This window comes from Sapajus apella, unplaced genomic scaffold (assembly GCF_009761245.1).
Source record: "Sapajus apella isolate SASKATOON/1434 unplaced genomic scaffold, GSC_monkey_1.0 scaffold69, whole genome shotgun sequence".
Taxonomy (NCBI): domain Eukaryota; kingdom Metazoa; phylum Chordata; class Mammalia; order Primates; family Cebidae; genus Sapajus; species Sapajus apella.
This window is the reverse complement of record NW_022437009.1, coordinates 7,530,107-7,542,218: the sequence shown is the minus strand read 5'-3', so window position 1 is coordinate 7,542,218 and position 12,112 is coordinate 7,530,107. Positions and strand designations below refer to the sequence as shown.

The 12,112-nt window shown below is 37.9% G+C and overlaps 1 protein-coding gene and 1 non-coding gene across 13 annotated transcripts in view; one reads left to right on the top strand and one right to left on the bottom strand.

The window, feature by feature from the left end:
* The window catches only part of ST7L (suppression of tumorigenicity 7 like), a 135,614-nt gene that overhangs the window by 98,058 nt on the left and 25,444 nt on the right, over positions 1-12,112 (bottom strand). For all 12 annotated transcript variants that reach the window (XR_004260264.1, XR_004260263.1, XR_004260266.1 and 9 more), the window contains 2 exons: positions 7,998-8,076; positions 291-445 (listed from right to left, as the gene is read on the bottom strand). Coding sequence is in view for 8 of the 12 variants with exons in the window: in XM_032249744.1 (XP_032105635.1) it covers positions 291-445; positions 7,998-8,076 (234 nt within the window). In the remaining 4 variants the exon portion in view is untranslated. The remainder of the gene's footprint in view (positions 1-290; positions 446-7,997; positions 8,077-12,112) is intronic.
* On the top strand, positions 3,050-3,181 carry LOC116531242. Its single transcript, XR_004260330.1, has one exon. It is a non-coding gene; the product is annotated as a small nucleolar RNA SNORA17 (small nucleolar RNA).

Genomic DNA, 12,112 nt, shown 5'->3' with positions numbered 1-12,112 from the left:
TTATATTTTTTCAACGAACAGCCCAATTCTCACATGAAATAAATTACTGTTAAGTCTCAGAGCAGCACATCTTCTCTCAATAACCTGAGCAGATCTACTCCCTTCCATAAGCTTTCTCTGGCTAATACACATTTCTGTCTTGCTGGCTTGTAGGTATCACGAATAGATTAGTTATTTCCAGTGAAAATTAACTAATCTGTAAGTATTAGGTTATTATTGTTGTTTTGTGTTAAGACACAAGCAAATTTGAAGAGCTAAAAGACAGTAATAAGCAGTTCAAACTTGCTTACTCAGTTGGGCTTCATGCTGAGGACTTTGGTGCTGGCATTGCTGCGACCGCCTATAAATTGTTTCTCCTGCCTTGAGCGCCTGTTTAAATAACCTTTCAGCATCTACAATAGTTGTTGCTTCTTCCTCAGCCAGTAGAACGTATGCAGTGGCACAGCTATGAAGAAAGCAGGAAGGCAATTTTAAATAAAATGATATAGCAAGTATTTTCTCTTGGTTATGTCCCTTTGCTCTATGTCGTATTTCCTTTCCTACACTTTTTCCACCTTTTGAAGAAAAAAAAAACTTCACTCAATATTTTACTTTAATAGGGACATATTGGTATATTCTTTATGTCTGATTCCACAATTTTTCTGTTCTCTTATCTTTTTCTGCTCTTTATCTTGTCCTTTAAAAAAAAATTATGTCTCCTCTAACCCATTGTCCTGCATTTTCTTTTTGTGAAAGGGGGGAGAAAATATATATATATATATATATATATATATATAGAATTATCTGAATTGTTACTCATAAGACTATACCCTCTAGTGGTCATAACTGCTTTTTTTTAAGACAGGGTTTCACTCCTGTCGCCTAGGCTGGAGTGCAATGGCCCGATCTTGTCTCACTGCGACCTCTGTCTCCAGGGTTCAAGCAATTCTCCTGCCTCAGTTCCTGAGTAGCTGGGATTACAGGCATGCGCCACAATGACAAGCTACTTTTTGCATTTTTAGTAGAGATGGGGTTTTACCATGCCGGCCAGGCTGGTCTGAAACTTCTGACCTCACTTGATCCACCTGCCTCAATCTTCCAAAGTGCTGGGATTACAGGAGTGAGCCACTGTGCCCAGCCAGTCATACCTGATTTAGTCACTGTATACTTTATGATATCCATTTCACGGGGCAGGTATAGCGGGGGTGAAGATTGGGAAGACAGTCCTTTGGCCAACTAGGCGCGTTTAACATCTAACTCAGAAACATATTCCAGGACTAGACATTTTCCCCAAATCTAAGCACACCCCTCTGCATTCTGTCCCATCCTCCCATGGACTTATCTACAATATTATGCAGTATAATTTCCCTTGTTCTAAATTCAAGTCCTTCCTCCCATACTCCTACTCTCATTCATTCCTCACAACAATGCTTATGCCAAGTTTTCTTTTCTTCACCCCACTAAAACACAGAGGCTTTTCTTTGTATCTTTTTTTTTTTTTTTTTTTTGAGGTGGAGTCTCACTCTGTTGCCCAGACTGGAGTGCAATGTCGCAATCTCGGCTCACTGCAACCTCTGCCTCCTGGGTTCAAGCGATTCTCCTGCCTCAGCCTCCTGAGTAGGTGGGATTGCAGGCATGAGCCACCGTGCTCAGCCCTTTGTATCTTTTAAGTCAACAGTTGGCTAATAAACAAATTCTTGTTTTGGGGCCACAAAGAGAAACAAAACGTTATTCCACTCCCAGAAGTAACAAACCCGCCTCTTCTAGAGACAATGTCCTAGTTGTAATTATCTAAGCCTGCACTGTCCAGAGTTTTAGGCATTAGCCACATGTGGTTATTGAGAACTTGAAATATGACGAGTTGGAATTGAGATGTGATGCAAGTATAAAAACACACAATGAATTTTGAAGACTTAGAAGAATGTAAAATTCCTCATTAATAGATTTTAGAAAAGTATTGTCTATATATTAAAATATTCTAGGCCGGGCGTGGTGGCTCACACTTGCAATTCCAGCCCTTTGGGAGGCCCAGGTGGGTGGATCATGAGGTCAGGAGATCAAGACCATCCTGGCCAACATGGTGAAACCCCATCTCTACTAAAAATACAAAAATTAGCTGGGTGTGGCAGCGCACCTGTAGTCCCAGCTACTCAGGAGGCTGAGGCAGGAGAATCCCTTGAACCCAAGAGGTAGAGGCTGCAGTGAGCCAAGATCGCACAACTGCACTCCAGCCTGGCGACAGAATGAGACTCCATCTCAAAAAATTTTAAAAAAATAAATAAATCAAATATTTCAATATTTTGAATACAGCTAAATAAAACATTATACAGATTAATTTCACCTATTTCTTTTTACTTTTTAAATGTGGATACTAGAAAATGTAAAGTTACATATGTGGCTTGCATTGTATTTCTAATAATTAGTGCTTATCTAAGCAAGAGGAGAGAAATTCTTGATAAACATAGAAAACTAAGCATTAAACAAAAGTGATAACAGGTAGAAATCATTAAGTGGAGACAAAAAATGTTCTTCAGATATGGAAAATGCAAATCATACCATTTCATCATCCTTCAAATAGGAAGACCCCATAGTACATAATAATTTTACTCATCAACAAAGATTTCTCCATTTGATTACACGAGATCCCTGTGAAGCGTTAGATATACTACTGCTTTAAACACTGGCCTTCCTGCCTAGGCGCAGTGGCTCATGCCTGAAATCTTAGCACTTTGGGAGGCCAAGGCAGGAGAATCACTTGAGGCCAGTAGTTCGAGACTAGCCTGGGCAACAAAATGAGACCCTTCCTCTACAAAAAGAAAAATAAAGGCTTAAAAATTAACTGGGTGTAGTGATGTGCACCTGTAGTCCTAGCTACTTCAGAGGCTAAAGCAAGAGGACTGCTTAAGCCTAGGAGTTTGAGGTTACAATAAAGCTATCATCTTACCACTGCACTCCAGCCTGGGCAACAGAGCAAAACCCTGTGTCTAAACAAAAACAAAAAACAAAAACACTAGGGTTCCTGACTGCCATTCCAAAAACCAAGTGAAATGTAATAAAAACACTTTCTTTTGATGCCCCTAGAGGCATTGCAGATGTGGCTGCTGTGTCACATATGTGTCATTGGGTGGCAGAGATTAGAAAGATTATGTCTATGCTCAGCATTCTGCCCTGTGAACGTTTGAATGTTTCATAGTCTAACAATCCTGATTTGTGGACTGGGCATCTGTTTTCCTTCACTGGCATCTGGGAGAGAGAGGCCTGGCCTTGAAGGAGGTGACTTAGTCTGTGATGGATTTCCAGCACGAGCAATGGCCAGAGCGACCAGGTCAGCCGGCCCCAGCCCAGATCAAGGTGCAGAGGGCAGGATGTGGGCCCAGCCCTGTGCCAGGAGGCTGGTTGGAATAGAGGGATGGGCAGGCTGGCATCAGGATGCCCACCGCCTCTGCCTGGGTGGTGCTGTGTGTTCCAGCCAGCCAGGGGCAGCTGCTGGGACCGTCCCTCCATTTTAGTATCACGATTCTTAAGTTCTGCCATTGTGGTATTCCGGTGGAAAAAAAGAACCGTTTGGCTGTTTTTGAACTGCCCAGAACCTGAGATCCTGAATAATTATTATTTGTTTTTACTGTATTTGAATTATCTTGTTTTTGTTTTTTTTCTCCCAATGGGGAAAAAAATCTATATGAAGAAAACATTTATTTTAAAATACAGGATGAAGTGAGAAAAAAAAAAAAACATACTTTTTAAAAATGATTGTATGGCTGTATGGTAAAAAGGGCAAAACTCCATCTCAAAAAAAAAAAAAAAAAAATCAACTGACCATAGACATATGAGTTTATTTCTGGAATCTCAATTTAAATCCATTGATCTAGGTGTCTATCCTTATGATTTAACTACAGTAGCTTAGCATAAGTTCTAAAATCAGGTAGTGTGTCTTCCAATGCTGTGCTTCTATTTCAAGATTGTTTTGGTATTGAGGGCCTCTTGCAGTTCTATATGAATTATAGGGTCACCTTGTCCGTTTCTGCAGAAATAGTAATTAAAATTTTTATAGGGATTGCACTGAATCTGTCAATCAATTTAGGGAGTACTGCTATTGTAACAATGTCTTCCACTCCATGAACATAAGGTATCTTTTCATTTATTTATGCAACTTATGCTTTATAGTTTTTAGCACCCAAGTCTTGCACCTCTTTGGTTAAATTTATTCCTAAGTATTTAAATCTTTCTGGTGCCTTTGTAAATAGAATTGTTTTCTTAATTTCCTTTTCATTGTTTCATAGCTAGGATATAGATATCCAACTGATTTTCATATGTTGATTTTGTTTCTTACAATTTTGTCAACTCTTTCATTAGCTCTAGGTTTTTTTTTCTTTTTTTGTGGATTAAGGTTTTCTACAAATAAAATCATGCCGTCTGTGTTTGAAGATAGTTTTACTTTTTCCTTTCCAATTTAAATGCCATGTAAAAATTTGTTTTGCCTAACTGCACTGACTAGAACCTCCAGTACACCATGTAACACGGAAGTGCAAGTGCAGACGTCCTGCCTTCTTCCTGACTGTGGAGGGAAACATTTCATTCTTTCATCAGTAAGCATGTATTTAGAATGAATTTTTCAGATGTTCTTGTGAAATTTCCTTCCATTCCTAGTTTTAAATATTTTCATCATAAAATGGTGTTGGATATTGTCAGATCTTTTGTTCATCAACTGAGATGATCATGTAGCTCTTGTCCTTTGGTCTATTAATGGGGAATATTACATTAATTGATTTCCATTTATTTATCAAGATTGGGAATTGTGTCAAATGCTTTTTCTACATCAGTTGAGATAATCATGTGGTTTCTTGCTTCATTCTGTTCATATAGTGTGCTACATTTACTGATTTTCAAATGTTTAACCATTCTTGCCTCCAGGAATAAATGCTACTTGCTCAAGGTGTGTAACATTTTTTAATATGCTGCTGTAATTGGTGTGCTATTATTTTGTTTTCAGCTATTATTTCTTCAAATATTTTTCTGCCCTTTTCTCTCTCTTTCTTTTGGAACTCCTATAATGCATAGATTGGTATGCTTGATAGCATCCTACAGTTCTCTTAGGTCATATTTCTTTATTCCTTAATTTTTTCCTGCTCCTTGAATTGGGTAATCTCAATTGACTTAAATGAAATTCACTGGTTCTTGCTTCTGTCTGCTCAAACCTGCTTGCTGCTGAACACCTATGGTATATTTTTCATTTTAGTTAAGCTTTTTAATTCTGAAATTTCTATTTGGGTCCTTTTTATTATTTCTTCCTCTTTACTAATATTCTCTAATGGTGAGAGATCATTATCATGGTTTCCTTTACCTCCTGGCGCACATTTAAAATAGCTGATTTAAACTTTTTGTTTATTAAGTCCAAAGTCTAGGCTTCACAGGGGACTCTTTTCTATTAATTTCTTTTCTTTTTAGAGACAGGGTCTCTTTATGTTTCCCAGGCTGGTCTCAAACTCCTGAGCTCAAGCAATCCTTCTGCCTTGGCCTCCCAAAGTGTTGGGACTACAGGTATAAGCCACCACACCCAGCCTAATTTCTTTTCTTTCCTATGTATGGGCCATGTTTTCTTGTTTCTTTGCATGCCTTGTAATTTTTTGTTGAAAATGGGAAATTCTAAATATTTTATTTTAGCAACTCTAGAAATATAATATTCTCTACTTCCTAGGGTTTGTTGTTGCTACTTTTGCAGTTGTTTAGTGACTTTTCTGAACCAATTTTATAAAATCTGTATTATTTGTCATGTATGACCAGTGTCATCTGTGCTATTTTAGCCTCGTGGTCATTTGATGATTAGATAGAGATTTCCTTAAACGCCTGAGATCAAAACCAAACAAAACACAAATGGCAAAAGTATTTGCAAATGGGCTCTGTGTGGGTGCTAGGGCATACCTTCAACATTCAGCCTAACAGTTTACAACTCTGCCTTAGCCTTCACCTCCTACTTGTGCAGAACATGAAGGTTAGCCAGACTTGAGAGTTTAGGACTTTCTCAAGTCTCTTCTGAGCATGTGCCCAGCTCTGGCTGTGTGTAGGGTCTTTAGATTCCCAGAAATATGTGGGAGCTTTTCAAAGACTTTATTTCTAAAAGTGTCTAATTCCCCAGCCTTCGCTCACAAGCTTTCTGGTTTGTCTGTTGCTTGTCCTTCCTGTTATCACTTGCCCCAGGCAGCAGTAGCTGATGTATTTGTCTTTAAATGTTTTCAGCAAATGACCCAAGTGTAGTTATGTCAGTTTTGCAAGAGTTCTGAAATTGAAAACTCTCTTCTTTCAGTAAGTTGAAACAAAGCAAGCCCTTTGAGCTAGTCCTTCAGGGAGCCACCAGACAGGGCAAAACAAACAACCACAGTTCTTTGAAAATAAGGTCCATTCCACATCCTCTGGTACTAGAAACCTATACCTGGCATGTACACTGTTGTCTTCAAGACTGTCACTGAGCTAGGGAGTGAGGAATGGGGCAAGGGTAAATAAAATACTACAAAGCTTTCTTAGAGAGATTCAGGTGTTTTTTCCCTTGAGTAAGCATTCACTAGGTTACTGTAAACTTTTGATTAGTTTCCAGAGTTTTAACAAAGTTGATGCTGACAGTTTCTGCCAGTTTACTATTTTGGAGTTCTTTACTCTGACATTTTTGCTCCACCTTGGGAAAGTCTTCTTAATAAAGATAACATATATACTAGGCCAAGGTGTGGTGGCTCATACATGTAATCCCTGCACTTTGGGAGGCCAAGGTGGGTGGATCACCTGAGGTCAGAAGTTCAAGACCAGCCTGGCCAACATGATAAAACCCTGTCTCTACTAAAAATGCAAAAAATTAGCCAGGTGTGTTGGCAGGCGCCTGTAATCCCAGCTATTTGGGAGGCTGAGGCAGGAGAATCGCTTGAATCTGGGAGGCGGAGGTTACAGTGAGCCGAGATTGTGCCACTGCACTCCAGCCTGGGCAACAAGAGCAAAACTTCATCTCAAAACAAAATAAAACAAACAAATAAACAAAAAATGAGGATAATATATATACTGGGGAGAGAAGGTTCAGGGAACAACTCTATATTATTCAGGAAGCATTCCTTGATAAATCCCAACTGGAACCATATTTTCACTCTTGGCATTTATTCAGTCTGCATTAGGTTAGTGTTTATTGATCTGTTCCTTGTAAATATTAACTTGCCTTATAATTTCACATTCTGCCTTTTCAAAATATAAAGTTCATACAAAGAACTGTAAAAAATGCTGCTAGTATGAAAAAAATAAACTTGACACAGCTATGTTTTACTTATTTTTAATCCCCTTCTCATGCCTTCAAGTCCACTAACAACTAAAATACTCAAGATTGAATGAATGCTTTAATGACTTAAATGAAAAAATTACAACAGGTGGCATAAGTACATTATTATTTTAGTACCCTTTTAACTATAAAGTATTATCACCATTCTCCATGAGCATTCCCCACTTTGAAAAGTATTTCTAGCATAATTTCTATTCAAAAGCATATATAGATTTACAATCTCAGAAGCAAACACAGATGTTGGCAAACGCTGAAAATTTTATTAAATATCCATAACATGCAAAAGGGAAATGGGACTACTAATGGCTCCAAGTGTCGTAGGAACAGACAAAAGGAGACATAAAAATCATTTGCTTGGCCAGGTGCAGTGGCTCATGCCTGTAATCCCAGCACTTTGGGAGGCTGAGATCAGGCTGATCTCCTGATCTCATGAGGTCAGGAGATCAAGACCATCCTGGCCAATATGGTGAAACCCCGTCTCTACTAAAAAGACAAACATTAGCTGTGTGTGGTGGCACGTGCCTGTAGTCCCAGCTACTCAAGAGGCTGAGGCAAGAGAAAACCTTGAACCTGGGAGGCGGAGGTTGCAACGAGCCAAGATCACACCACTACACTCCAGTCTGTTGACAGAGTGACACTGTGTCTCAAAAAAATCATTTGTCTTGGTTTCCTTCAAAATAAATTTATTTTTCATAAATTTCAAACTTACTCATTGTTTAATTCTAAAGCTTGATAGGCTGCTTTGATTCGAGCTGGAGGATTTCTTTCCCTCCATGCCTTCTGCATAACTGTAGAAAAAATATTTCAAAAAGTAGATGAGATGGTAAACAAATAATCTGCAAAATGTATGAAGAATAAGCTAATGGAGTAAACAAAGCTTTAAATAATATATTCTTAAACATACAAAACAAGAAACTGGTTTATTAGCTCACATTAGCCATATGAGAAATTTACATTAAATTTGGAAGCTTCACATAAAATATAAACAAATATATTCTTTCTCAGATTTATTTGAACAATATACAGGGTACTTAAACAAGTTAATTATATCATTATTATACATGAACATTTATATATCTAAATGCAGGTTAACACGGAGTTTAAGTGACATCACATTATAGTCAATATAAAATATTACAGTTCTACTTTTATCACTCTGAAAAGGTTCTATGGAGCTGCTAAAAACAAAAATATACAAAAATTTAAAAACAAAGTCTTTGCCTAATGATTGATTTACTCTAGGAAGAATGTATGGACTTGCATTTTGTGTAAAAAGGGCAAAAAAGGCCAGGCACAGTGGCTCATGCTTGTAATCCTAGCCCTTTGGGAGGCTGAGGTGGGCAGATCACCTGAGGTTGAGAGTTCAAGACCAGCCTGACCAACATGGAAAAGCCCTGTCTCTACTAAAAATACAAAAATTAGCCAGGCATGGTGGCAGGCACCTGTAATCCAGCTACTCAGTAGGCTGAGGCAGGAGAATCGCTTCAACCCGGGAGGGGGAGGTTGCAGTGAGCCAAGATCACACCATTGCACTCCAGCCTGGGTGACAAGAATAAGACTTTGACTCAAAAAAAAAAAAAAAAAAAAGAGAGAAATTAATTTGGAATATAGTACCTCTTGAAAATGACAGCCTCTATCAGGATTCAACAAAGGCCTAAGTTAGGAGTTCTTTGGAATATTAATTTTGCTACGATTTACTGTGCCAAAATGAAGACTTCACAGTAAGTAAAGTTTTCTTTAATTAAATCAACAAACAAATAAAGTAGACTCAGAAGATTATCTGGCCCATTTCAAGTTTGATAAGAAAAATAGAGAACCTATGAGTGTTGCTTTTGGAATAAAACCTACAACTGTCCAGGAAGAATAATGTGAAAAATGTTTGAATTTTCCTTTGGAAACAAAACATTAGTCTTGGCTTAGAAAAGGAGACAATGTATTCCACTTGTGTAACAAAAATACATTTCTCATATGAAACATGTCACCAGCTAGCTGACACCTAATGCTTCCTGAACTTGACAAATAGATGCAAGTCAGCACCCATCTGAACCTGGCCAGGTAAAGAACATTATTCTGCTGCAACACTAAATATTACATTAAAATAATGCATAATATTAGACTTGTAATTTTTTATTACAGACTATCTTCTATGAGTTATATGACATTTACAAGTCAAATTTTGACACTGAATCTTTAATAACATTTTAAATTGTTATTTGGTACTCTAGTATATTAAATACATGTCCTAATTTATTTAACCAATTCCCTTTTGATGGACAATTAAGTTATACTAAGTTTTTGGCTAATATAAAAACATTGTGATAACAATCTTTCACTATGTATCTTTTCATATCTAATCAAATATTTCCTTTCTAAAAGTAGAACAGCTGGCTAAAAAAATGTATCTTTTAAAAGATTCTGGCTATGTAACAAGTTTGGGGAAACAGGAGAAAAAAAAAGATTCTGGATACATACTCCCCAAACTCCTTGCAGTAAGACTGTATTAACTTACACTTTTTCAGCCAGGGTAACACAGTATGATCAATCTTTGCTAATTTAACACCTTAACACAATATAATCAATCTTTGCTAATTTAACATCTGAAACTTATCTCATTTTCATTTGTGTTTTTTAAAATTTCTAGTGTGGTCATCTAATTCACCTTTAAATATTTTATCTTATTCTTTTGTTTTCAAATGCTCTATGGGCTTTTCAAGAATACTCTTCACAACCAAAGCAGTGCTAAGCCTAAGGGAAAAGAAGAAATAAAGTTGACAGGAAAAAATATGTATTTTTTTCTAAAGTAAGGCTTAGGAGTAATTTAAAACAAAATGCTGATTTGGTATTCAACTGTTCTCTTTAAGAACTCTTGATATGCTGAATATATAATTAACAGAAGCAATGAGCAATTCACTCAAATTTACGTATTTTTGTGTGTTTTTGTTTTTGTTTTTTTGACACTGAGCCTCACTCTGTCATCCAGGCTGGAGTGCAGTGGTGCCATCTCGGCTCACTGCAACCTCTGCCTCCTGGGTTCAAGCGATTCTTCTATCTCAGCCTCCCAAGTAGCTGGGATTACAGGCAGCCGCCACCACGCCCAGCTAATTTTTTGTATTTTTAGTAGAGACAAGGTTTCTCCATGTTGGTCAGGCTGGTCTCAAACCCCTAACCTCAGGCGATCTGCCTGCCTTGGCCTTACAAAGTGCTGGGATTACAGGCATGAGCCACTGCGCCCAGACAAAATTTATGTATTTTTAAAGTTAAATAATATTGTAATATGCTAACAAGCACAAAACAGATCAGCAGTTATCATAAGGCCAGGGGTCATAAATGTAAATGCCTACAAATGCCAGGCATTAAACATAAATGAGTAAAGTGAAAGCACATTCACTGTCTAAAGCGGAGAGCCACAACTCAGTTCCATCTGATTACTACCAAGTGTAAATGCAGGTTCAATTTTGCCCTATTTTTCAACCTTCAAAAAGTGTAAATTCAGATTTTAATGTAAATTCTCCTGATTTTTAAATATTGAAGAAAAATCCAAAAAAACATTGCTGGGCCCTTGTGGATATGTTTGTTCTCTGTCCTAGATAATTAATAGAAGAAGAAGAAAATCTATTAATTAGTTGATGACAATAAGTCAAGAGAAATTTGCCACATCATAAATATACACATTTGTATTTTTGAATATAAAACTACTGATATAAATCATGACCTTCATGTGAGGGTCTGAAAAGATCAATATGGAATCAATAGTCCATTTTTGAAGATCATTCACAGATATGCTCTGTCCTCCTTGAGTTCAACCTTTAGCTGCAGTTAGACACACCTCTAGAGAAGTAGATGAAACTTTGCAAGGACCAAAATGGGATACATGGTTTTAAGAAAATCAACTTCTAAAGCCTCAACTTTATCACTCTTTTCTATAACTGATCTACCAATAATGTTTCCCTCGTTTCCCTTTCCCACAATCCCCATACCCGCTCCCTGCAAAGACATTTTCTTTCTCCTATTTTACACACAAAATGCTTACTTCTTATCCATCCGGAATCTTACAGGGTGCAATGCCCTATACTGTAAAAATTTCCAGGTGCCAAAGGGACAATTCAAAGTTTCGGTTGAGGGCAGCCATGTGGTAAATTAAGGCATCCTATAATAGGATTCCTGCCTTTTACTTATTTAACAGAAAAGCTTGGCATTGGAAATAAAGTATTCTGGCCCCAGATGCTCTGAATTCAAGTATATTACAGAATGGAGAAGGGAGTGATAACAATTTTTAACGGTTCCATTAGCACCCCTCCCTCCTTACTATCAAAGAATGGATTGCTCCTAAGGGAAGGTCCCCTCACATCAAGGCAAAGCAGGCATTAGCAAGGAGTAATAAAGGCAGTGAAGCCTTATTTTGGCCAAGTGATAAGTTCTAGGCAAAGTTCCAAGACACAGCTATCTTTCTATCTTAGAACCTGAATTCAGAAGAAAGATGGTTGTCATCGTGAGGCATGTTAATATGTTTATTTAAATTGAAAAATGTAAACTGGTTATTCTAGTTAGCAGAAAAAAAAATAAATAAGGCCGGGCGCGGTGGCTCAAGCCTGTAATCCCAGCACTTTGGGAGGCCGAGGCGGGTGGATCACGAGGTCAAGAGATCGAGACCATCCTGGTCAACATGGTGAAACCCCGTCTCTACTAAAAATACAAAAAATTAGCTGGGCATGGTGGTGCGTGCCTGTAATCCCAGCTACTCAGGAGGCTGAGGCAGGAGAATTGCCTGAACCCAGGAGGCGGAGGTTGCGGTGAGCCGAGATCGCGCCATTGCACTCCAGCCTG